The sequence below is a fragment of the Myotis myotis genome, unplaced genomic scaffold, assembly GCF_014108235.1.
Source record: "Myotis myotis isolate mMyoMyo1 unplaced genomic scaffold, mMyoMyo1.p scaffold_m19_p_3, whole genome shotgun sequence".
NCBI classification, from domain to species: Eukaryota; Metazoa; Chordata; class Mammalia; order Chiroptera; family Vespertilionidae; genus Myotis; species Myotis myotis.
Genome location: NW_023416335.1, coordinates 161,690,030 through 161,717,153, shown reverse-complemented (window position 1 = coordinate 161,717,153; position 27,124 = coordinate 161,690,030). Strand labels below are relative to the sequence as shown.

General features: G+C 46.7%; 1 protein-coding gene across 1 annotated transcript; it reads right to left on the bottom strand.

Annotated features, from left to right (window-relative positions):
- Positions 1-1,373: 1,373 nt before the first annotated feature.
- Positions 1,374-8,927, bottom strand: KRT2 (keratin 2). Its single transcript, XM_036299368.1, has 9 exons — positions 8,248-8,927; positions 7,074-7,288; positions 6,641-6,701; positions 5,715-5,810; positions 4,928-5,092; positions 4,498-4,623; positions 3,488-3,708; positions 2,369-2,403; positions 1,374-2,277 (listed from the first exon to the last, which is right to left on the bottom strand). The coding sequence occupies exons 1-9, from the start codon at positions 8,845-8,847 to the stop codon at positions 1,820-1,822; spliced, it is 1,977 nt and encodes a 658-aa protein (XP_036155261.1). The 5' UTR covers positions 8,848-8,927; the 3' UTR covers positions 1,374-1,819.
- Between the last annotated feature and the right edge of the window lie 18,197 nt (positions 8,928-27,124).

The window sequence follows — 27,124 nt, the reverse complement described above, 5'->3', positions numbered from 1 at the left end:
ACTGCTAAAGCTCCCTTCCAGCCCTAAATGCCTAGGAGACTCGTCCCTGTGTAGGGTAATGTTCATGTTTGCATGGTATATACACCCTATAACAGCCGGGCCTCCGCACTTCTTCCCAGTCGATGCCTTCACCTCCCCAGACCTCTCCACCTGACCAAGGGCCCTTCTCTGAGCATCAGATCACCCTAGAATAGGCAGCTTCGTGTATTGTCACCTTGCCACCTGCAGCCTTCAGAGCACTTCCTGCCCGGCATCCTCACACAACAGGGGAAGCTTGTCGGTCAATGCCTCCCCCTGCATTTCTCAGAACTGTCTCTACAATTTCTAAGAACAGGAAGAGGCTCTCAAACTCAACAAAGGCCTCACCAAGGTTTTGAAGCTAGAGTAGAATGAAAGAGAAAAGAATCCCTCGGTATTTTTTTCTGAGTTGTTTTAAGCCACATCTGCTGCATCTAACCCAACCTCAGCTACCAACTCCCGTTTGTGCAACTCTGGCCAGTCTAGTACCAACCCCAAGAGCCCATCCCACCTTCCCGGCCATTCCTGAGCCCCCAAGGAGGTCCTAGACAGGTGGCAAGGCCTTGTGGGGAAGGGGCTGAAATCATCTGCACACTCACAGGAGAAGCCGCCTTGCTTGGGACACCCAGGGACAGAGGCTCCCAGAGGGCTGCGGGACAGGGGAGAAAAGAAGGGCCCACCATCTGCTGAATGTGTTGAGGGACTTCTCTGATGGGAGGGGGATGTTCTTGAAAATAGCAGTCTCTCAGTTTTGGATGCCACTTGATAGTCCCAGAGTCTTGCCCAGATAGTCCCCTTCAGCCTCGTTGAGAGCCCCCCACAGAGACATAGGACTGCAGGCACATAGATAGCCTGTGACCTATGAAGGCTGAGGAAACTGCCCTGGAAGCCCATAGCTGCAGACAGCCTGGATGGGAGCCTTGGGAGGTCAGCTGGTTTGCCCTGAAGAGAAGGGGCCTCAGAAAGTGAGGTGGGGGCGGGGGGGCAGTCTGTGGGAAATGCTTAAGAAGAGTGGCTTTTTCTGGAAAAGAGAATTTTCCACAAATCCCCCTATCAACTTCCTGGCAATATGACAGTGCCCAAGTCTGAAAAATACTTTTTGAGAACATCACACTCACCCCCTGACCCCAGGGCTAGCCTTCTTCATCACTGTCCTTGAAGACTTCCAGAAGGAAAACTCTTCTGGCCTCTTCCAGCCACACTGCTCGGGGCATCACGTTCCTCCCCAGGTAGCCTCTTCCTTACCCTCTCCAGATCTCTCCATTTTCTGGTGTCTTAAGTCAGACAGCAATGAGTAATAGCTCCTGGCTACCCACTTCTGCCAAGGCTTGACATGAAACACACATCACATGCTATGAGTTGCAAATGAAGTTTATTGTGCAGACACCAAGACCACAGTACTTTAGATGCAGAGACAGCAAAACAGGCTATATACACAGAAACATATTTCCCTGGGGGCACTGCCAGGGGAAAGGTGCAGGCTTTGAAATGGGTCCTCAACAGAATACTTGTGGGAGGTGGGGAGGACCACCAAATGGGCAATGCAAGGGGGGCCCGGGAGTGGGAGGATGGCTGGAAGCACAAACCTAGGCAATGCAGATTCTTCCCCAGGGGACAGAGGGTGTCACTGGCTTCAACTAATTTATTTGGAGAGGAGATATTTCAAAAATTCTATGTGGGCATCCCTTTCCCCCAAAATGCTATCAGAGGTGGATGACAAGATTTGATTTGCTGTCAATTAGATGTACAGAGACAAGCTTCTACATTCTGGAGTGGGAGAATCAAGAGCAGGACTCCATCTTTATGTGAAAGAGAAGCTCACGTTGGAACCATAACCTTCACCAGAGCCATGCTTCTGAGAACCTCCCCCTCCCTTTTTAGAGCCACCTCCAGAGCCATATCCCCCTCCTGAGCCTCCTCTAGAGCCTCCTCCGGAGCCATAACCTCCTCCGGAGCCATAACCTCCTCCAGAGCCATAACCTCCTCCAGAGCCTCCTCTGGAGCCTCCTCCGGAGCTGTAACCTCCTCCAGAGCCTCCCCTGGAGCCTCCTCCGGAGCCGTATCCTCCTCCGGAGCCAGAGCCATAGCCTCCTCCGGAGCCAGAGCCGTAGCCTCCTCCACCGCCACCTCTGCCGCTTCCAGAGCTGTATCCTCCTCCTCCTCCTCCTCCTCCAGAGCCATATCCTCTACCTCCAGAACCAGGGCCTCCATAGCCGGCTTTGGCTGCCACGTTGGAAGACACAGTGCTGCTTGTCACAGCTGCAGAGAAAGACGGTGTTACCACAACAAGTTCTGACTGCCTCAGCCTGCCTCCACCCAACACACCACCCACAGGACAGGACCCACTTACACACAGTCACGTTGTTGCTGAGGTCTCCAGACATCCTGATAGGGAGAGAGAGAGAGAAAAGAACTCAGGGCAGAGCACTTAGGTTCTACATCCATGTTGCTCCCAAGTGCCACCTACAAATGTGCAGGGAGCCTCTAGCATCAGTCCCCCAGAGCCTTAGAGAGCCCACCCTCTTCTGTGCTGCCAGATCACAGAGATGGGACCAGCCCCACATTTTCACACTGCCTGGCATCCCAATCCATCTAAGTTTTCTGCTCTATTAAAAATGATCAAAAGGCAAATTTTGCACCCCATTTTTAAAAATCCATTTTAGGGAGTCTGATATTCAAAATCCAAGCCATGCCAGAAATTTTGAAAGGAGGCTGCACTGTGTGAATATTCAGTTCAGAAAGAGCTTCAACTCCCAGTCCCACTCTCTGCCCCACCCTCCTCTGCTGCATCTGGAATCTTTCCCATTGCCTCTGCGAGCTGCGGGTAAGAGGCCTGGCCTCACAGACAGGCACAGAGCAACAGCCCGAGCCAGCAGCTCCCTCTCTGTCATACTGGCTTGCTGGGGGCCCAGGCAGCTTTCCCCCTCCAGTTGCTTATAGCCAGATGAAATCACTGGGGATGCTAATAGCACTAACAAACTTTTCCAAACACATTGGAGAGAAAGGTTCTCTTTAGGGAGGTTAGAAAATGGTTCTGTTTATGACTCCAGAAACCTGCAAAGAATTAGGTTTGGCGCTTGCTATGGGTGAGCATGCCCCAGCCAGTCCGCATGTCCCAACCCTATTCCAGATCACAATGCACCCCGCAGACCCAGAAAGCAAGGTTTCAAAATGTCTAGGACTAACCTGGTTTCACAGCATTTTGCTTTCTCTTTCAGGAAAGACTACAATTAACTTATTGCTTAAAGTAGCTTACTCTGCCTTATTAGTCATTCCATATCAATAAATCTACCACTGTATAATAATGCGTTATGTCCTGAATCTCTGCTTGGGATCATCTCGATGTCAGCTCTCAGCCATCAGAAGACCCTGCTCCATTCTTGCTTCCCCTGCCTTGGCCTCCAGCCCTGACTCTAAGAGAGAAGGGAAGGGTAGCCAGGGTCCCTTCAGCCCTCCCAGTGCCTTTCACCTGTATTCCTCGCCCTCCAGCAGCTTCCTGTAGGTGGCAATCTCCACATCCAGGGCCAGCTTGGTGTTCATGAGCTCCTGGTAGTCACGCAGCAGCCGGGTCAGCTCTTCCCGGGCCTGCTGCAGGGCCTCCTCCAGGTCAAGAAGCTTGTTCTTGGCATCTTTGGTGGCGTGTTCTCCCCTCTGCTCAGCATCTGCAATGGCGTCTTGCACATTCTTACACTAGGAGAGAAGGAGAAAAGGTTTCTCTAGAGAATGGAGTCTGCAGAGAGGGAACAGAGGTATTCAGGGTGTGGGAAGCCAGAATCGCTGGCTCAGGCAGTGTGGACTTGCCCCAGAGTTAACGCAGACTACAAACAACTGTGCTAAGACTTGCGGCTGTCTCGGGGGCATCATCTTCCCAAGTCACCTTTGACTGTACCCTTTTGAATTCCCCATGAAGGCCTTTGATCCTCACAACACGGGGCCAAAATTGTTATGGAAACATCTGATGTGGACTGCTTCACCAATCCTGTTATTTATGGAGCAAATTCTGCCCCACATCATCCCTTCCAAAGCTAATGTCCCGCCCTATGCCGACTCCCTGCTTCCCTGCCCTTCACCACGCAGCCGGCTGTGCTCAGGGCTGTGCCGCAGTGGGAAGCTGTGGCTACAATCCACGCAAGTCCAACAACCTCTTGCTTTATTTGTTATTATTCCCTTTCACTGGTGTAAGCAATCAAAAAGTGGGCACAATTATTTCCCTGCACTACTCCTTGCTCTAAATGTCTCCTAGGCCACTCTAAAAAATTCTTATAAGTTTTAAGTTATGTTAAACTCAAGGCATTTGGGATCAGCATATGCTAGATTAGAACATCTCAGATTCTCTCTCTCTCTCTCTCTCTCTCTCTCTCTCTCTCTCTCTCTCTCACACACACACACACACACACACTTGCACACACATACACACCCTCCTTCCCCAAGCCCCACTCAACCAGTGGAGCTGCACCAGCCCTCAGGGCCAGTCCCCACCTGCTTCTTCACATGTTCAATCTCCCCTTTCAGTCTCTGGATCATGCGATTGAGCTCGTTGATCTCCATCTTGATCTCTTTCATGCTGTCTCCGTGTTTCCCAGCAGTGACCTGGAGCTCCTCATACTGTATGGGAAGAGGAAGACAGTTGCACCTGAGGGGAAGGTTGGCTTGAGCCAGGGAAAGTCTGATACTGGTACAGGGAAGGTCAACCAAGCCAGATGTTATGGCTGCATTTGTGGGAGGTTGGGGACCATCTCACACCCCGAGAAGGGCTCCATGCCAACCCCAATTGGGGGCATTTGGGGTACTGTGGACACTTTTTCTGGGGAATGATGCCTAATTTCCATTAGATAAAAACACTGACCATCGTATACAGTATCTGGCTGGTAGAAGAAGCTGTGGCTCTCCTTCAGCACCTAGTACTTGCCTTGCTCTGGTACAGGGCCTCAGCCTCAGCCTTGCTCTTGAAGGCAATCTCCTCATACTGGCTCTGGACCTCAGCAATGATACTCTGCAGGTCCAGGTTGCGGTTGTTGTCCATGGACAGAACGACATTGGTGTCGGTGATAGTCTGGTGCGTCTGGCTCAGCTCCTGCAACACACGGAAAGTCTGGCCATGACTTCTCTGCCCAGTGAGGCAGCACCCCCTCCCCGGTAATCAGACTCTGCATGGGAGTTAAAGTGCTATAACCACCGTTCCTCAGCCCCTGCCAAAGTTGTCCTGAGAATGGTAGGAGAGGAATCTGTATTTCTGAGCCTCCTAGACAGCCTTCACCAGTTATGCAGTTTTGTTTAGTTTCTCCAGAAAGAAGCTGGTTGGTGGCAAATGCCTTATATTTTAATTCATGTTTCAGAAGTCATGTATGTTCACTTGGGCAGGGAGCAGAGAGATATGTTACATTTGACCTCCGAAGTATACTAGACATCAGGATAGGGACAGGACAGGTCTCTTCCTAAAGGGAGATGAACGCTGGGGAATGGAGTAAGGGGAAGTTGTCCTAGTGTTTCCTAAGCCTTATTTCCTGTGACATCAGAGAAAATTTCTCTCCTCCAAGACCTACACTATAGAAGCCTCTTGGTGCCGAGGAGTGATGGCAAGTTGAAGTCAGCCAGTTTATAAACCCCACCTATACCACCTTTTCAACCATTGGGAATGACTTTCCTTTGGTGGGAAGAGGGGGAAGTAGGGTTCTATCCAGAAGCAGCCTCCTTACCGCATCAAAGAGGGCTTTCATGAACTCAATTTCCTGACTCAGCACATCTACTTTGGACTGCAGCTCCACCTTGGCCATGTAGGTATTGTCCACGTCCTGTAAGAAAGGTAAGGGGGTTCTGGTGAAACTCATGACCCCCACTCACTCACTAACCTTGTATCTTTCTGGGTATGGGCCCCACCCTCTCTCAACACTTCACTCCACCCAGTCCCTGTTAGCTGCTCTCCAATATCCCAGGTACCTCCAGATGAGCCATGTCCCCATGGGACCTCTTGGGCATGGAGTCCATGATGTGCCTCTCCTGGCGGCTCCATGCCCATGGTCACTGCACACACACACACACACACACACACACACACACACACACCCAGAGACCATCAGAGCTCTGATAGGACCAAGTTTTGTCAACCATTCTCTCTCTCTTGCTTGATACACTATGGGACATAATGACCTTTGTGGCTTTTAATAGTCCCAAACTCTCCCATCCTGTCTGTCTATTCCAATCTCTCCTGAATTTCTCTGGACTGTATACCAAAGCCTCTATAGGAACCAGGCTGAAAACTCACACTTTCGCCTTCTAACCTTTGTGGGCACCACCTGCAGCTTCTTTCAGCAGGGAAGTCCCATTCCTTCCTCAGCTCTTTAGAGAATTAAGTGTTCTCTGTGCTTGCATCTTTTGTGATCCAATATAGGTTTTAAGTAAGTTACTGATGGGAAAGGCTCTAGCAAATTGCATATCTTTGAAAATTGTCTCCAGAAGCTTGAACTGCAGAAACACTTTTGTTTCCAAGAGAACCAGGGATAGACATGCCCACCCATTTCCCTGGCTACTCTCTTTTCAAGCAGAGTTGTTTTCCAGCCTGTCTGGAGCACAGGCTTCTAAAGCACCCTCATTCCCACCCCAGCCATGACATTCTCTAACTCACCTTTTTGAGTGTCACAAAATCATTCTCAGCAGCTGTGCGCTTATTGATTTCATCCTCATACCTGTTGAGACCCAAAGAACATAGCTGTTAGACTATTCTATATCGTTCACTTTTTTCTTTTCCTTTTTCTAGTGGATTCCCCCAAAAAATACAAGATTTTCTTGGCATATTAAGCACTCTTTAATTGTCTAAATTGAAACTATGATATCCTAAATGAGGATGCTTTCCTATAAATGAACTCTCAAACATGTAAAAAAGATAATTTCTAAAGCCCTAAATATTTTTCTCACAAAAAAAAAAAAATGATAAAGATCCTGATGCCTCTCCCCTTTATCACCACAAATGCAACTGGGAGATGAGTAGCTTGCTAGGTGAATGATCAGGTAGCTCAGATCAATATTTATCTCCATGCAGTGTTTACTCTGCCACCTACCTCTTCTTATAATCCTCAACGAGATCCTGCATATTGTTCAGCTCTGAATTTTGTGATGTCCTTTCTGCAGTGAGTGAATCCACATATTTCTTCAGTTGGCCAATGTATGCCTGGAAGATGGGGTCCAGGTTGGTGGAACGGGTGCTGACGTTAATTTGCTGCAGCAACTCCCATTTGGTCTGCAACACCTGGTTCTGTTGCTCCAGGAACCGCACCTGCCATGGCCAGAAGGAGAGGACATGAGCTCTGGATTGCCTTCCTTCGGGACCTAGAGAAGCCTACACAGCATCACCCTCCTGAGCTGGGGGCCGGGTCATGCCAGACAGAGCTTACACGGTCCCTGCCTCCACACCGGGAAAGCTCTACAGACACCTAATAGTACATTGAACATTCTCTATGCACAGAACTCTTTTCCTACTTCACCATCCACCGGTTTGTTTACCACTGTTCCCAAGACTCTAGGTCATTTCCCTCCCATTCTAGTTTAATTCCAGGCAAAGGTCCCATAAATTCTGGGGAAAACCCAAAAGGAGGCATCCACTGGCACTGCTCCTAGGGGTGACGAATGTGAGAGCACAGGAAGGCAGGGCTCCTCAGTCTAGTGTTTAAGAGCCTTGTAAATGCTTAGGTTCAACTGCCTTGAGATAGAAGAAAACCCTATAACACTCCAACGTGACACCAATAAAGACTTTAAGGGTCACAAAACTGAGAATGTTTCTCTTAAAGGCAGGAATTTCATTCATCCCCAAGCAGATATTTTAGATTCAGCTTCCCAGAATTCAGTAGAGTAATAACTTCTAGGGAAGGAAAGACAATCTCAGAAGATGTCTTACCAATCCCTTCCAGAACCTGCTGTCCCATGGCCTGCACCCGTCAGTTCGTTACTTATCTATATCACATTTTCAGTGATTTTTCAGCATTTTCCATTAATCTTATTTATTTAGGCAAAAACAATAAAGCCCTGGGCACAAATAACTCCTCACTGCAGACTGTTGTGCATGATGGGTAGCCCACGAAGCCAGCACCTTTCCCATTAGGATATTGCTAATAACTCAGGCTTGTCAGATCACACTGATGGTCCCTGACAGAAACAAATCTCTGTGGTTTGCTTTTCAGGTAGCACCTGAAGTAAGGCATCCTAAGCATCAGAAGGAGCCAGCGTCTCATGACTCACCTTGTCGATGAAGGTAGCAAATTTGTTGTTGAGAGTTTTGATCTGCTCCCGCTCCTGTGACTTCACATTCTGGATCTCCGGGTCAACTTTCACATTGAGAGGTTGCAGGAGGCTCTGGTTGATGGAGACTTCATGGATGCCTCCAGGGTATCCTCCAGGGCCCCCAAAACCTCCAGGACCCCCAAAACCTCCAAAGCCACCACCACCTCCCATGCGGCCTCCACCAAAGCCGCCTCCTCCAAAACCTCCACCTCCGAAGCCACTGCCGCCTCCGAAGCCACTGCCGCCTCCGAAGCCACCTCCGAAGCCACCTCCGAAGCCACCTCCTCTGCCACCAAATCCACCACCGGAGCCAAAGCTGCCACCTCCTCTGGCCACACTAATGGAGATGCTCTTGGTCCCTCCAAGGCCAACAAGACTCCGACTGCCAAAGCCGCCTCCGCCCAAGCCACCTCCGCCACCGCCATGACGGCTCAGGCAGGAGAAGCTGGTGCCTGACCTCCGGCTCCCACCAGAGACCACAGCTGAGCCGCTGCTGAAGCCCCGAAAGCCTCCTCCACCTCCTGATCTTCGAGATTTGCACTTGATCTGACAACTCATGATGCCTTTGCCCAGCAAGGGAAGTTGAAGGTTCCTGAGAAGACTTAAAGCTGGAGACACAAGTCTGCTATTGGGAGACTGTCAGGGTCCCCTTTTATTCTGCTACTGGGTGTTGGTGTGTATGGGTGTGGGCCCACTTATGCAAGGGTTTGGTCTACCTGGAAGCTATTCCTGGTGTGTGATTATCAAGCTAATAGCCATTAAAAATCTACAATCAGCCCCATCCCAGAACTTGCTTTGATTGCAGACTTCTCTGGTTTATCTAGGCATCTGTCATGCAATTTGATTTTTGTAAAATCATCAAAAGAGAGATCAGAATGTGGGTTTCTCAATCTGAAAAGGGACCTTCTGCAGAATGCTGCTCCCTGCCCTGGATCAACCCAAGGGAGGCCAGCTACCACTTGGGCCTGTGTAGGCTCGCCACCCAGTTCAACTAACCAGGGAGATAGCAGGTTTAGAGACTGTGGGAGCCCCTCAATACCAGCATTAGCGTTCTCCTTACTTTTCCCTCTGCCCCAGCAAGAGTTTTAGCAAGTGCTTTTGCAGGTGATGTGGGGAAATAGGCATCCTCTTGCAGAAAGAAGCTGACCTAGGATTGTGCAAAATAGTTGCTGTTCTTCAAACTAGCTTGCCTCTTTCCTTCCTGCGCACAGCAGGGATGCACAATAGCCAGGCATTGATGAGAGAGTTTTCTTTCCTGTAACCAGAAGTTTTTATAACCATCAACTCTCATTTTTCTACTTGAAAACCAGAAGATGAGGGGCTTAAGGAAAGTTCCTCATCTGTGTCTGTCTCACTCTGAGCACCCAATAAGAGGTCGCAATCAAAGACTTTTTTTAATATATATTTTATTGATTTTTTTACAGAGAGGAAGGGAGAGGGATAGAGCATTAGAAACATCAATGAGAGAGAAACATTTATCAGCTGCCTCCCGCACACTCCCAACTGGGGATGTGCCCGCAACCAAGGTACATGCCCTTGACCGGAATCGAACCTGGGACCCTTGAGTCTGCAGGCTGACGCTCTCTCCACTGAGCCAAACCAGTTAGGGCGCAATCAAAGACTTTCCACAGCTCCAAGATCCAAGTATACCTTAATTTTGTCAGTTGGTGAGTATGCTAAGCAATTAGAAAGTCGGGCTCTTCAATGATACCCAGGGTTGGATGAATATCAGAAGTCACCAAGTGCACAGAGCACCCACACCTAAACTTAGCCCAGTCCTTCCTTTATCCATGTGGCCAAATACATGGGAGAGGCACTATGGAGAACCACATATAATTTAAAGTCAGAAAATCTGTTTGAGTCCCAGTTTTGCCTTTTACTGTCTCTGTGACATTGAATTAAACTCCGTCCTGTATTCTTAGCTATAAAGTGGGAAATTGATCTGAAGTGTTTTGAAGACCATGATGCACAATACAAATGTTAGCTGTTGTTATTTTGGCTGAAGCAAAGAGATCTCCTTTTCTTTTCATGTGCTGTGACCATGTGAACTTCACATGGTCACCTAAGTTACAGAACCAGGATTTCTCAGATCCAAGGACAGAGTTAGCATACAATCATGTAAAACACGTAAGCTTCAAGTTTAAGCCCCAGTTTCATTGTATTTTAGTTAAATGACCTTGGATAATTCACAGTCCTCTTTGAGCTTCAGTTCCTCATCTATGGAAAGTGAATAGTAAGAAGACTAAGACTTTGTAAAAACAGAACCAGATAATAAAAACATGTGCTAAGCACAGTTCCTAGTTAATAGCAGAAACTCAGTGTGATTGACCTTCTTGCGCCACCTCCTTCACGTCTCCAATCCTGTCTTAACTATGTGGTGAGGAGGCAATGAGGGTAAAGTACAGGGAGCTAGTTATTTAAGAGGTTTGCTTTGCAATAAGAGAATGCTGAAGGAAGCAAATCCGTGTGTCTCCTTTATTTCTTTTCCTCAACTGAACTTATATAATCCTAAGTATGCAAATAAATTATAAAGCTAAAATCTTTGGAGAGAATCTCAATTCAAAGTCAAATGTCATTATCTATGAATATCTGAACTACGCCCTAATTGTCCATTACTCCATCATGACTGTGCTGAGGCCACGCCAGCTTCGGGGGAGGAGGGGTCTTAACCCCTCTGTGACTGAAAGGGATGAACATTTATTGAGCATCTACTGTGTGCCAAGCTTGTGCCAGGCCCACAATCGGCATGTTTTAGTGCTCTGTAACTCTGCTCTTCGCACAGCATCTCCCTTTCCAGTGTCTCTGCTGAGTACCTCCCCTTTCTAGACCCATTGCCAGTTTTTGAAAGTCAAATTGAAGAGGGAGAGTCCTCCTCTTCTCTCAAGACATGGAAGGTGGAAGAATGCAATGTGAATGTTATATAACATTTTATTTCCTTTTTCTCTTCATCTTTACCTTTTACAAAATGTCAATGTGCTTGTCTAGATAACAAGTTCAATATTCTTTAAAGGAGTAAAATGGGAGTTAAGACCCTTGGTTCTAGCTGTAATTTTGGACCCTTGGACCACTATGGTCCTCAATTTCTTCATCTATAAAATGGGGACATTATCCTAAATCTCCACTGTCCTACAAGGATATTGACCTGTGGGTGTAATGGGTTTTTAGCTTTGCTATCCCTGAGAGCAGAACAGCAATCCTATAGACAAAATCCTTTCAACCAGCTGCCAGCAAGTCCAGGCGCTGAATGCTTTTCCTCATAGGTTTTCCCCTGGCCCTGACCAGATAACTCCCTTGGCCAGAGAAGCAGAAAAGTAAGCTCGCAGTGTTAAGCAGAGAGGGAGTGAAGTGTTTCAGCCATGGGAAATAAATATGGGTGGTAACACCAGATTCTCCAGCAGGAATTAGTTTCTCCCTCCCTCTACTCTCTCAGCAGCGTGTGTACCTCCCTGACGACCTCATCACAGTCCTCCTTGTATTACAATGAGTCACATCCCTGGATTTCTGCTGGTCAGAGCCCAGGTCATGTTTATCTTAACCCTAGACCTCTGTTCCCTTAGAGCAGAGCAGTCACTTGGGGAATTAAGCCTACGATTTAAACATCATTTCTAGGGTTTAGGGGTTGGAATTGCAGCTTTTCCCTGACATGGCAATGTGATGTGAGCAATGCTTGAGTCTCCACAGTTTGCCTTGTACCTGGCGTTGTCTCAGGTTTCTGTCCCACCTCCCCCCAAACCCAAATCCGGGCTTCCCTCCATAGGCCATTGAGGTGAGTCCTTTCTGAAGACTGAAAGCATCAGCGGAACAGAGCTGCTGAGCCCTTGGGCTATCTGTTCACACAGCCACAGAATGGAAATCCATCTTTAGATTTCAAATACAAAACAAAACAAGCAACAAACCCTGCTCCTCCTGCTTCTGCTGCTGAGATCAGGCTGCTCAAAGGACCGACACCCATATGTCCAATAACACCAAGAAAGCAGTTCAGAAAGCAGAGAGGATGGCCAGCAGCAGGCTGGAAACAAGCTTTCCACAGGCTGGCCTGCAGCAGAAACCTCCCCAGGCAACTGTAAGCAGTCCCCGCACTGCCTGCTGAGCCCGATGCATTCCCTCAGAACTGCTCCAGCGGCTCTCAGGGAAGGTGGGACAGGAGACTTCCAGGCTCCCAACAGGAATCGCTTGCTCAATATCTCCTCCGGGACATTTCTTTATAAGTAGTATGTTAAAACTGCTCACTCATCTTCAGTCCCAGCCCCTGACCCAGTTCTCCATCGCAGCCCTGGGCCTCTCTTCCTTTCTTGCCAAACATGTTCTTTTTAGTTGTGTTTTGTGTGTATGTTTTTTTCCAGTCAATCCCTTTTCTTACCACCAAACACATGGCTACTGCTTTTACAGTGCCCTGGGCAAACTGGTTTTAACTGAGAAGTCAGGCTTGTGGGCAGTCTGGCCCACCCACCGTATGAAGTGCCCAACACCCCACTGTGCAGAAGTTCATTTCTGAATGCAGAGATCCCGGACTCATCAGGAAAGCCCACTACTCAGAAACAAGGCAAAAACAGAGAAGGGATGAGGGCATGGACATTGCCAGGACACAATAGAGGGGCCTCACTTGTTGGTTGAACTAATGAAGCAATCGAGCAACCAACAAAGGAAGCCTCCAGCATCATACGTGGCACATAGTGGCTCCACACAAGTCACTTTCTGTCTCACTGCAGTGGCCAAAAAGCCATATGTAGTTCTAATTTTCTAATGGGGCCCCAACACCTCTGACCCAGGCAGTGGGAAATTACACATCCTAGCTTGGTTCTGCAAGGGTTCAATCCACAGCTGAATGAATTCCATACCCGTCATGGCTACAGACACACACTGGGGCACGTGCCTTGTTTGCTAACATGTTATCTAGCTACTGAAACCACTCTGACATATGTGCATGGGTGTTTTCGCCCATATGTCTGCATTCACACAGAGAGAACCACAAAGGGGTCTCCCATGAAAAGTTCTTGCCACTCCCAGCCCCAACCCTTGTTCCAGGCACCAATATTCTCACTCTCGCCCGTTACCATATAGTCACCCCAACATAGAAAGACAAGACAGCTATTGAATATGCCCTCCCATCCTGGTGATTTCAGGGAAATGGGGTCATCATAGTTATATCACTTATGCCTTCCTCGCAGTTAGAGATTCCTCCAGGTTTTCCCAGACTTCTTACCCAGCCTCTCGCTCTTAGGGAGCCTTCCTGCTAATTCTACATTGAGCTGTGACATTCAGAGCTATAACTCAGTCTGTGCCTCCATCAGGACACCTGCCATCTCTCCAGCAGTGTCCCCATGCCAGGTGCCCACCGGAAGTCCCATCAGATGCTTCAGTCCACGCTTTTCTTCCCACCCTCAGCCCCCACGTCACCTTGCCCTATCACTTACAGCTGCCCCCACGTGACCTCTTTTATTGCTTTCAAGGCTTCCTGAGGGTTGGCTGAGGATAATGGTAGGAAGAGGCAGATGGAGAAATATTACCCCCACAAAAAGTAACGAGAGAGAGAAAAGCCTGAAAACAAATGAAATTTTAAAATATTAGTCTCTTATTTCAAGAGTCTCATGTTCCACAGTCTAGCAACAAAGCTCTTCAAGATGCCTTTGGACCTATGGTACCAAAAATGCCTTGTTTTGGAAGGAATGGCTAAAGGGCTTGATTCTGAATGATCTGTTTGCTATAGGAATGCTTATCCACCCGCCTCCAAGCAGAAGGAGGAAGAGGAGGAGAAAAGTGTTGAAAACTCTCTGAACAGTTTATTTTTACATCAAAAATCATGGGTCTTCCAAACTCTTTTTAAAAATACATTTTTATTGATTTTTAGAGGGAGAGGGATAGAAAGATAGAAACATCGATGAGAGAAAAACATCATTAATAAGCTGCCTCCTACAAGCCCTCTACTGGGGATTGAGCTCGAAACCCAGGCATGTGCCTTGACCAGGAATTGAACCATGACCTCCTGGTTCATGGGTCAATGATCAACCACTGAGCCACACTGGCTAGGATCAAACTCTTCTTTAAAAGCCTTTTAAATTCTAAAAAAAAGCAAGTGAAATAAATGTTAATTAAGCAGTGAATGTTTAATAGTCATTTATTTGGGAAATGCCAAATTTATGACACTCAATTATATTTTTATGAACTGTAGGCACACTTCATAGCCCATCAGGTATTCAAAGCAGTGTATTTGTCTCTAGTTAGCAGTACATTGTTTTATAAGGGACATTGCATGATAGACTGGGAAGACCGTGTCTAGTTGTAAAGGTCAATTCCCTCAGTCAGACACCTACCATGTGACCGTGGCATGTCACCCCTCTTGCTGAGCCTACCTTTCCTTACCTGTGGACTGAGGGGTTTACAAACCAACAGGAATAGGAGCGACATTAGATGAGGGTCAGCCCTGTGCCCAACTGACTTCAGCCCTCAAGACTTCCTGAGCCTTGGTTTTTCTCATCTGCAAAATGGAGGCATTGAACTACCGATCAAACCCAGATCCTGCTTTCATTTATTTTCTCCCTGAAGGACAAAGGAAGAAAGGGCAGCAGCAAGGAAGATGGAGGACCTGGGTCTGTTGCTTCTCCTTTTATTCTTCCTCTTTTCTTGGCATCAGAGTTCACCAGCAGACCTGGGAGCAGGCAGAGAACTTCACCTCTTCTTCTTGGGCTCCACATTAGCCTTTGAGAAAAAATTGAACAAAACTTTGTCTGTCTGAGTTTTGGGGTCTCTGGGATATCACATCTCCAGGCTCTCTCCCCTCCCTAGGGCAGAAGCACTTTGGCTGTGTCTGGCACATGTCTGAACCCCAGAAGCACATCCTAAGATGGGAATGTCGTGGAGCCTCTCAACCAAGATCCTAGGGCAGAGGTGGAGGAGCAGAGTCTGTGCAGACCCTATCTTCCCTACTGGCCCCCCAAATCAGCACTCCAGCTGGCACCTAAACACAAGAACACACATACTTAGGGCTTCCCATGCCCCCATACTTCAGGTCAGACTCCACACAGCCACACCATCTGATCAAGGCCAGTCCTCTAGAGACCCATCACTACATCCATGCAGCTGAGTTGGATCCATACTTTGGAAGTCCCCAGAGGGCGAGGATGGTGCCTGCACTTCTCTGCGGGTTTAACGCCAGACATTCACTATCAAGCAGGGATAATGCTTCCTCATAAGAGGGGGTGATAATGAGACACTTTTATGGCAGGGGGGTGGGTAGTAGGGTTGTGAAGGCAGGTCCATGACACCCAATCGTGGCTAACATTTTCTGTTGTCCTGCTCTATGCAGTCACTAACCAAGCACTATCCTCCACAGCCAGCTGAAAGGCGTGTCGAGTTTGACCAAGTAGGTCACTCTTAGGAGCCCCCTCCCACTTGTACAATGGACACAGCATCTGGAGTTACTGACGCTGGGAAGGGGCAGTTCACTAGTTTGGTCTCCTTGGCAGAACCTCAGATATCTGCCACTTATGCCCTGCCAGTGTGGCTCAATTGATCAGGCCTTGTCCTGTGCACTGAACGGTTGCTGGTTTGATTCCCTGTCAGGTCACATGCCAGGTTTGTGGATTTGATCCCCAATAATTGGCATGCAGGAAGCAGCCAATGTTCCACTTTCACATCGATGTTTCTCTCTCCCTCTTGCTTCCTCTCTCTCTAAAAATCAATAAAAAATATTTTTTTTTAGTATTTCCCATTTGCACAGCACTTTGTCCTTCACTAAGTGTTTGTTTTACATCCTCACTCTCATTTTTAATCTGCTGACAATCCCATGAGGTGAAAATTATTACAGGTGGGGAACAGAGTCATCAAAGGGTTTGCTAGAATGACACAGGGCTTGTGCCCAGGAAACCTGTTGTTTTTTTGGTCACAGGGATTCACAATGTCTCTCCAGACACCAGAGGGCCGATGGTTTGGAACCACCACCCTCTCCAGCTCCTCTCCATACACCCTCCCTCTTTTTAATCTCTTCAAGCCTCTCCTGCTCAGAATCTCCCTTTTCTAGATCAATCACATAGGGTTCCTATTTCCCCCTTAACTCTATGCTCCTTAGACTATCACACCCGTGCCTTCATTTCCCCTTATTTAGCTGATTTATTACTCCACTTTCTCAAGTGGGAGAGCCATGTTTGTGGGTGTTGGCTCACACACTCCCACGGGAGTCCATGAAGAGTCCGGGGAGAGTCGCTGGCTGGACCCTGGGCAATTCTTGCAGAGTGGGATGCTTATTCGGGAGTGTGCCATTTCTCTGGGGAGAGGTAGTAAAGTTCTTACAGATTCTCCCTGGGGCCCATGACCCAAATAGGCTTCCACAGCACTGTCCTGAATTGATCTCACTTCCTGGTGTTTCTTGCCACCTGGCTTCGGTCCTGACTACCCAAATGGCTTGCCTCATTGCCACAAATTTGCTGACTGACTCTGCCTTTTTGGCCACTGCTTTGGCCACACATGGCAGCCACAGGAAGAGCCTTTACAGTATTAGGATGCTCTGGGTTTCTGCTCACACCCAAGAGGGTGGAGATGGTGGGCAGGGAAGTTGCTGTGGGTGTGGGTCCAGGAGGGCTGGGAGGAGAAAGAATATGATAGATTATCAGATTGAGTGTGAGAAAGAGAGGTAGTCCCCTCCCTCTCCCGTGTCCCAGGACATCTGTACGTCACCAGCTAGAAAAGATGGGATGAATCTTGGCATCCTCCCCGTCCATGCAAAGTGTGAATTCACCGGCAGGCCCTGTGGTACAGCATTGCGGGAGACAGCAGGGAGTTTCCAAGGGCCTGGGTAAGAACCCTCCTCCAGCTCTCTTCAGGCAGAGATTCTGGCATAGCAGTGCTCGGACTGAGCCCAGGTGTGCCGTGACAAGAAGAGTAGCGAGAGAGGCACCCACCCTGCCCCATGCTGGAAGCCCTGCTCCATGGCCAGTGGGAAGTGAAGTGAAAGGATGCCAGTTGGGCAGCAGCCATCCACACTGTACAGGAATCACCAACCTCCCTAGGGGAGGGGGGCCTCCGCAGTTGTGGGAAGGCTGGGAGCTAGAGTGTCCTGGGGGCTGGAGGGCTATCCAGGGGCAGACACTGGGCTGAATGCCGCTGGGAGGACCGGCAGAGTGGAGAGGAAGCAGGGAGAGTGAGGAGCCCGTGCTGCTGATAATCTCAGTGATGTTGAAAGAAGCGCCAGGCTGTCTGCAAGTATTTTCACGGCTCCCACACCCTTAAGGTTTGATCTATTACTCACCAGCCACCATCCTCCTGTTATTTTACATCTCGATTAGCAGCTGGGAGGTTGAGCTCTGCTGAATCCCCAGGATCACACTGCCTCTTCCTAATCCATGTTCCTGCAGAAGGTCCTGCCCTCCCAGCCCCCTCCCAGACCCTGGTGGGAGGCTGGTGTCCTGGCCCTTCTAGGGACAACTGCTTCCCAGACAACAAAATTGGGAACATCATACCTGAGCAGGTTGGCAGCTTACGTGGTCTTGGAAAAGCACCCTTTCTTTTCCTTTGCCCTAAAACTTGGACAACCATCTGCCAAGAGGTGAGCAACCTCCACCTGCTTCCCCCAGAGCTGGGAAGGAGCAATGCCATCAGTGAGGGGGTGGAGATAGGTTTAGGTAATCCTTAGAAAGAGGATGGCACGCCAGGTTTCCTCATGGCATCTTAGCAGCCACACTCGGCTCTCTGCCTTGCATTAGGGACAGTGGTCTCCCTTGTGTCAGGGCAGACAGGGCCACTTTCAAGGACTGAGAGAGCATGGGTCCTCATCCTCCTCTGAGAGGATCCTGGTGGAGAAAAGAAGTGAGAAGGAAGCCTTCTGAGGCTAGAGTCTGAGGCTGAGTCACCCTGCTGTGCCTGAGTTACAAAAACCACAGACTCAAACACTAGGTCTTTGGGATTCTTCCTGTCCCTTTGGTCTTGTCCTTGCCCTCTATCCCAGTGTAAAAAGTGACTAAGTATCTCAACAGAAAGATTCTGCAGGATTCTCTGTTGAGGGGGAGAAACACTATAATGACAAATTATCCTTGCAGTAATCAAAGGCCATGCTGTGTGCTGGTTAAGGGCATGGATTTGTATCACACACTTGGATTGAATCTTGGGCTCACCACTTATTAGCCTACTCTTTTGTAGCCTCTATTTCCATATCTGTAAAGTGGGCAGAATAATAGTATTCACTTCAGAGAGTTAGTAGAAAAATAAGTGAAATCATACATGTAGCACAACTTCCAGGAGATAGCAAAATTTTCTACTTTCCCATTATCTCAGTTGCAGAAAATGTCTGGAAATTCCAACATTGTGGCAATAACATAAAAACAACATCAACTCCTGGGCTGCATCATGCCACCTGACCATGCCCCTGAGCTCTGGTCCCTTCCTCATCTCAGGTCCCAGTGGGCAGTCAGCTCAGCCCTGCACAGGTATTAACCAGCCACTCATTACAAAGCTCATGGTAATGGTTCTAGGATATGAGCCTTTCCTGCATGAATGACTATTTCTTTTAAAAGGAGGATTCTTGAATGCTTCAAGACCCACAAGAATGAAGTCATAGGAAAGAATGAAGGAAAGGACTCCACCTTGGTCCTCAAGGAAGCAGCCTTTCCTGGGTACCCCAGCTGTGCCTCTGCTCATTGGCCCCACCCCACATTCCAGTATGTTCTCAAAGAAGAACAACAGTGGTAACAATAGCTGTCTTTCTGTAACACTTCAGACCACTCTCACAGATGTCATCTCATTTTGACAATCTCCTTCTGAAATAAGTTGGGCAAATATTATTATGCCCATTTCACATATGAGCAAACTGAGCCTCTAATAGAATGAAGAGATCAACAGATGAGTACATGGCAGACCTAGAAGCAACGTTCTCTGGATTCACATTCTTCCGTGAGCCCCATTTGTATCCACTCCACTCTTGCCTTCAAATCCCTGCTCTCAACACAGAGATTCCATGAGTGTGATCTGCCCCTCTGAAAAGCTCTCTGCCCCAATCTGGAATCTATACTAATAGCTCAGAAACATATCAGAAACCACTCTGATTGATACCTTCATTTTTAAGATAAAGGGACTGAATTCAGTGACTTGTCAAGGTCTTGTGACTAAAGGGTGGTAGAGTAGGAACACAGCCCAGCAGCTCTGCCACAAAACCACACCACCAGACAGGATAGAATTTCAGAGCCAGAAAAGGCCTCAGATAGGCTAACAGCAGGGGCTTAATAAATACCACAGTCAACACCCAATTACCCACAATGATGATGGAAGATAGGAAGTAAGCAGGAGTTGTGTCCTTCCCAGTCTTCTAAATCTTTCATTGCAACAATTCTCCTAGGATGTTAGGTGTCAAACAGACTGCTCCTTTCTATTCACATGCTTGTGGGTGGTCAAGGAAGAACCTAATACGTTGGGTCCAGAAGCAAGATAATCCAACCCTTGCTCCATCAGACTCTTACTAGCCACATGTTGATGTTTGTCCTGCCATTAGATGGACTGCATTTCTTCTCCTGGTCATGCCAAGTGCACACCTCTTCATGGTGACACGTGGCAGGTCACAAGTGCCAATGAGGTGGCATGAGACTCCTGCCACACCACCTTGCCTCATAGCCTGATGTCCTCACTATGGAAACCTTGTTTATATATTATCAAAACAAGAGAGAAAATCACTGAAGAGAAGCCAGCCAAAAACAAGGCACTCCCCATATATCTCAAATGTTTACCTGCGAATGTTGATAAGGGATGGTTTAAATTGAAGTACCATCTAATGCTCCCTTCAGGGGCACAGAGATATTGCACTATGCTCTCCACTTGCTCAGAATGTTCTTCCAGCTCCACCAGGTGTAGAACAAAAGGAAATCAACTATGCTGACAACAGGAGAAACTTAAGGTTGATAACAAAAGGGACAAATAAACTACCCCATTATGGACAGAGTAGGAATGTGAAGAGTAGGAATGTCTGGGTTGTTGGATCCAGAAAGCTAAGTCAGGGACCTGCCCCTCCACACACCCCTTCTATCTTCCAAATAATTCTGATTAATTAAGGACCTGGAGCTGGAGGAGGGGCATAATGGCCTCTCCTCAGTCTTCATCTCATGAACAACCCAAGCTCAAGGACTAAGTTCTGGCATTTTCTTAACTGAACAAACAAAACTATTCTCCAAATAACTTATCAGGTCAGCTCAAACCAAGACCAAAATTTATACTTTTTAAATAATTGTCAAAATATTATGGAAGTTGAATCTGAGACTTGGGGCAGAAAAAGAGAAGATTATGGAGTATTTGGAAAGATTATGGGGAGGAAAGGTGATCATGGGATTGCTAGTTAGAAGTGGTTTCATCCAGGGTTTGACTCACTTCTGAAGCACCCCTTCCTGGAAAAAGCCAGTCTACTTGTGTGTCTCCAGTGGAAACTCACTCATCATCTCATAGAGCAGCCTCTACCAGACACTGGACCTGGGTGGAAGCTCTTCTTTAGGGTGACCCCTGTCACTTCCAAGTAAAAATGGTCCTGATCCTCTTTTGTACAACAATGGTATGGTCCATCTTCAGTGAACGTGACTGTTATACCCACCCTCAATCATTTTTTTATCTCCTTCCAAGTCCCCTCTCTGCCCCAGTTCTTGCCCTTGAGCTCACACTAGCTTTTCAATGGGTCATTCGGAACTTTTCAAATGCTCAGGAGTGAGTTCAACACCCAGGGGAAAGAACTTCCCCTATACCAAGAGACTCTCTGTACCAAGAGGGAGTTAGCTGCTTCCTTATGTCTTTAGGAACGGAAACAAGTTAAAGTCTTTTTCCTTTTAATTATTCCTGCCCTGGATAGTGTTGCTCGGCTGGTTGTGCATCATCCCTTGCACCAAAAGGTTGCCACTTGATCCCTGGTAGGGGGTGTGCAGGAGGGTGCTCCACTCTCACATCTCTCTCTCTCTCTCTCTCTCTCTCTCTCTCTCTCTCCCTCTCCCTCTCTTGCTAAAAATCAATTTTTAAAAAAATTATTCCCAAAATGTTTTCAGAAGTAACCTTCTTCACTCTCACTGTCCCTGGGAGCTGCTGCCTTGCCATGACCAATATCAGTTCCAATGTTATGTGTAAAGGAGCCTTTGTACCAGCAGAGGACGCTCCATCCTGTCTAGACAGAACTAACTGGGCCCATTGACAGATTGGAAACTGGGCGTGGGCACCAGGGAGGGGTGGGAATAACCCTATGTGAACCTGGGAAGGTCACAAGTTGACTAAGACTGCGCCATTTTTCTGATAATGGATTAGCAAGTAATGCCACATTCCTTCCAGCAGTTATGGGAGGGGCAAGCATAGTGACACAGAGCATCCCAATACATCTTGGATATCCATACTTCCAACAAACAATCAAAATTTGCTGGCACCTCCCAAATGTCTCCTGGGCATCTCTACCCTCCCTTTCCTGTGGCACAAGATGCCATCCAACTACAGCTCCAGGAAGCAACTTTATAGACTACTAGGGCCCAGTGCACAAAATTCGTGCACATTAGAAGGGAATTAATTAGAGGAAATATTTTAATATTGTTATTTGCCCTTTCTCTATAATAGAAGTGTCAGAGATGAAAGAAAATTAGTAAAATGTATATGAAAATCTTCCTCCTGTCAGAGTCTGAGGCATGCCGCAGGACCCAGAGTCAAGTCCCTGCCTACCCATGTGCACCTTGAAATCACGAGAGATTCAGACCCAGCCAGCCCCACCCCCATTGGGCAAGATCCAGACCTGGCCAGCCCCACCCCCGTCAAGCCCTACTGGGCAAGGGGTGCAGCCTCAGATCCCCCAGGGCACCCTCAGGTCCCCTGGCCCAGCACCAGGGCAGGGGGCATGTCCTGAGGTCCCCCATCAAGCCCTGTTAGGCCAGGGGCATGGCCTCAGGTCCCCCGGCCTGGCACCAGGGCGGGGGGTGTGGCCTGAGGTCCCCTGTCAATCCCCACTGGGCAGGGGGTGCAGCCTCAGGTCCCTACTGATTGCTCATTATGGCTCATTACGGGAACCCTGCCTCCGCTATGGACGCAGCCATCTTGTGATGGTGTGATGGAGTGAGGGTCAATTTGAATATTATCTCTTTATTATATAGGATATCTCTGGCATACAACTGTAGTTGGTCTGTTTGCCATGCCCTGTTCACAAGGAAAGAAGCCTATAGTGCCCACTTCATCTCTTCCACCTGCCTGAATCCTGACCATATTTCTAGACTCTTCTCAAAATGTAGCTCCTGCAGGGAACTTCCACTCACATTTGACTTCTTTTCATGGCTGCTTTTGAAATGTGCTTCCTTTTTGGTTTCCGTGGCACCATGTTCTCTACTTCCATCCTCCATAAATCTCCTCTACACTCTTTACTGATTTCTCTGTCATTGTCTTGTCCTAGGCAGAGTGGTCTTGGGATTCTGTTCTTGGTTCTTCTTTCTCTCTCTCTTTCTCTCTCTCTCTCTCTCTCTCTCTCTCTCTCTCTCTCTCTCTCTCTCTCTCAAGTTTCTTTAATGGCAAATGAAACAGAGACTAATGGAAATAATTATACAATTCAGGGGTCCACATAATATACTATCAGAGATATGGCCTTTCCACAACTAACTTCTCTCCCTCGACACCCCACACACACAGAAAGAGAGAAAGAAAAGTGTATAATTGAAAATATGTGCTTCATAGTCTCACCTCAATGTTCTAAAAATGTCCCTAGTCACAAAATGTGGCAAAACAGCAGTATTTCCAAAGGGAATTTTGGATTCTAGGGAGACTTTCTTGCTTGCTTCTGTGATATGGGGGATGGTAGTGACAGTTACTGACATTTGTTGAGCTGGATCCAGATTATTCTTGACCCCCTGCACAACTTCTGAAAGCCCCACCACTTATAAGGTTCAGCACAGAACCCAACTCCATACCACATATACATGCAAAGTATTTTTTTCAGTTTTCATATGTGCTGAGTTGCTGAGAAATGCAACTACTGTGTACATCAAGAGAAGAGTGTTTTTTATTTTCATTAGAAAGTTTACAGAATTTTTACCTTTTTGGAAAATTATGTCATCTGTGACTAAGTTGTTCATTGTATTTAAGTTGCCAATACAGCATATCTGCATCAGCCTGCATCAGTAGATAATTGAACGCATGGTAATTGTACCTGTCAGTGCAAACATCTGATGCTTCATTGTGTTTTCTAATACAGTCCTGCCTAAGAACTTACATCATGAAATATATATAATATTATTACCACTATTTTCTCCTTTTGTGCCTCCTTTATACTGCAGTTATGGCACTGTGTTGGTATTTTTAAATTATATGTGATTGTAAGGTATACTATCTATGTTTTTCTTTTCTTGGCAGTAAAAGGGTGTTACTTTAATTTTTGTCATAAAACATGTCAATGAAACTGATATCTTTATAATTACTGACCTAGACCTAAAGAACCAAGACCTAAAGAAAGAATATTCTTTTCTAAAAAAAAACCATTCATTAAAGCCCCTGTTAAAATTTTCATACATGTTTTTTATAGAATTGGGCAATCATATGAGACTTCCTCATAGTTCCTCCAAGGGACCAATAGAAGTTTCCCATTCCAGTGGCATCTGTCCTGTGGATTTGGTTCCTAAAATTCCATATGAAACCATAGGTTCTGGTTCAAGATCATCTCCTGGAATTCTCTCTCCAATGAGCTAGTGAAGAGCCCTTAAGCCTAGAGAAGACCCTCTCCCACGGGAAAGAGTGGGATGGTGGAATTGAGCTAAACTGACCTAGGATCTGAGAAGCAAGAGCAGTTGTTCTACTGTTTTCCAAGGGTCACTAGATGGTTTTCTTGGGCCTGGAATTTGGGGAGAGGAGACAGTGTGTAAGGAGGTGGAAAGTTTGTTCTTCTCTAAAGTTAGATGGATCCAATATCTCTCAGTTATGGAAAGAAACTTTGGCAAGATATAGAAGGAAGACTGGCCACCAAACTGATGGCTGCAGCATTGTGGCCATTCAAGGGAGAAGAGCAGCCCAAAGGGAGCGCCAAGGCCAATGGGTGGAGGGACGAATTCTATCCTTATAGCTGAGACTCTAGGAGAGAGACACCTGGATCTAGACCCAAGGAGAAGAGATGTGTGCAGATATCTTAAAGTTAGGGAAAAATGCTGAGGTTGGGTCATAGGCTGTGCTGTGCTGGCAGAAGCCACAGCCAGATTCCAAAGGCTTATCTGCTGAAGAATGTGCAATTCAAATCCCAATGAAGTGGAGACAGTCATGTCTGCTGGGCTGGGAAGGCCAGGGTGGAAGGACAGCTGAGAAAGGATAATAAATACATGTGTACATTTTTGTTTGCATGTGTATAGATACCTTTGGAAGGGTACCCAAGAAACTATGGTTGTCACAGAGAAATGGAACTCGGTGTAGGGAGATAGGAAAATTTTATCATACTTGTGCTTGTGGATTTCCCTACTTCAGAATATTATTAGTTGGATAAGCACCAAGCTTCAAATCTATACTGGGAAGCCAAGGATGACATATTGGAGTTTAAGATTTTGAGAAGTCATCACCAAATTTGAGGGGCCTCAGTATCTTGGCTGGTTAGCCCCAGAAGAATTATCATTGGTCTCATGTCCTTTAAATGTTTTCCACTTGATCAAGTTTCTCCCATATATTTCTGTATTTCTTACTTGAGTTCTCTCCAATTCTCCCCCCTACCCCTTTTTCCTGAGTTATCTGATGGTTTACTCTAAATTTCAATTTTTGGTGATTCTTCAGTGTACATGTCTAATCCCAATAATTATATGAATAGAGAAGAGACACCTCAAAAGAACTAACTCATCATTTATCCCCACAAGTCCTCTTGCTATATTCTCTGTTATTACTCATGCCAGGAACATGGAACCACCTTAGACTCTCCCCTTTGCCTCACCCCACCCACCTAGCATTCAATCCATCACCAATTCTAATGATTTGACTCTTAACTATCTCTAGAATGTATATCCTCATTCTCATTTCTGGCCACTCTACCACCTCTAAGGACTTGAACAGAAGTGCAAATTTTGATCACCTTTTGCCTGCACCTTTGCAATAATCTCCTAACAAGTCTTTTACCTCCAATATGGACTCCTCCAATCTGACCTGAATGATCCCCCTAAAACACAAATCTGACCAAGTCACTCTTCTATTAAATTCCTTTACTGGCTCTTCCTCACCTATAACAGCTGTTTTAGCCATAAAAATGCCTGAAAAAAATGAAATTTCCCTAGGCAGATCTCCCATAGGCAGGCCAAATTTCTTAGGGAATACTCCAGTACAAGCCAAACTGTGGTCCATGCTCAATTCTTATTCCACTACGAGTGAAGCAAACCCCTTCCCTCTCATTGATGCAGTATATATAGGTTGTAATAAGCCAGTAAGTCCTAAAACCCCATCTGAGAACTTCTGACCCACACACTATAGTCCAGACTACAATGAAAGCCTACAAGGACTTTTTAATTGGATCTGAGTCTTCACCTTCATTTCTTGCATTTACTCAGGTTCCTTCAGATGACAAGTACTTTATGTAGTTTTGTTCTTTCATGTCTTTACACATATTATTCTTTCTGTGTGAAGTGTCCTTCTCTGCCTTAAATGTCCTTGTCTGCCTGACAAAGTCCTATTTTTTCTTTAAAACCCTGCCGGGCATCACTTTTAATCACCCTCATGTCAATATGTACCATTTCTATGACTTGTGTATGTTTCTGTCATTGAATGGGTCATGTGCATTGTAATAACATGTTTATATAGTCTCCATCACCCAAGTTTCTAAGCTCTTTAAGAACAAGACCATGTCACACTCATCATAGTACCCAATGTTCAGCCTTATCCCTGACACATTGTATGTGTGCAGGAACCATGTGTTGAACTGAATTGAATCAATATTTTTCCTTTACTGTATTTCTAGTAATGTATTTGGTCATTTGATCTTAATTTAGTTTTACATTATATACTGACTTATACAAGGTTTTCATTTGATCCTAGTGACCTTATAAATTTTGATAAGTTTCACTGTAAATTATAGTGATCTCTGTTTCATGTCTGACCTTATCAAGAAAATCCAAGTCCACTCAAGCTGGTTTGGCTCAGTGGATAGAGTGTCGGCCTATGGACTGAAGGGTCCTGGGTTCAATTCGGTCAAGGGCACGTACCTCGGTTGCAGGCTCGATCCCTGGCCCTGTTCAAGGCATGTGCAGGAGGCAACCAATCACTGTGTCTCTCTCGCATTGATGTTTCTATTTCTCTCTCTCTCTCTCTCTCTCTCTCTCTCTCTCTCTCTCTCTCTCTCCTCCCTTCCACTCTCTCTAAAAAAATCAATGGAAAAATATCCTCAGATGAAGGTTAACAGAAAGAAGAAAAAAGAAAAGAAAACCCAAGTCCAAACAAGAAGAGCAGGGATATTCCCAATAGTTGTGACCTTAGAAAGAATTTAGAAAATGTGTATGGCAGAGTACTAGAATGCATCACTGTTCATTCAACAGTGTCCCAGGTGCAGTATCTGGTGGCCCTAGAGGTTTACTCTCCTATGAAAAAGGTAAACCATCTCCCTCCCTCAAGGCACCCAATTCCCACTGTTCTAAATCTTCCTTTTGTGGCTATTTCAGTTTCTCAGGTACATTGATAACGGGATGGGGAGGCTCTGGTATTTCAGTCACTGAAACTGTAAGTACCCCCACAAGCTAACACATGGACATTATGGTTCACACATCCCTCTCTTATGTGTTTGGTTCACAAATATTTGTCCTGCAGAGCAGATTCAACTTGAGTACATTAAGAAAATTAATTCTGACATGCCAGTGTGGATCAGTGGTTGAGGAACCAGGAGGTCACTGATTCAATTCCAGTCGGGGCACAT

Bases quoted from the DNA above. Each gene is read 5' to 3' on its own strand.
- KRT2 (XM_036299368.1), bottom strand. From the start codon at position 8,847: ATGAGTTGTCAGATCAAGTGCAAATCTCGAAGATCAGGAGGTGGAGGA. The intron at 3,709-4,497 runs GTGGGGACTGGC...CTTCTCTCCTAG, and splicing joins TTGAACATGTGAAGAAGCAG to TGTAAGAATGTGCAAGACGC. The intron at 2,278-2,368 runs GTAAGTGGGTCC...CTTTCTCTGCAG, and splicing joins CAGCAACAACGTGACTGTGT to CTGTGACAAGCAGCACTGTG.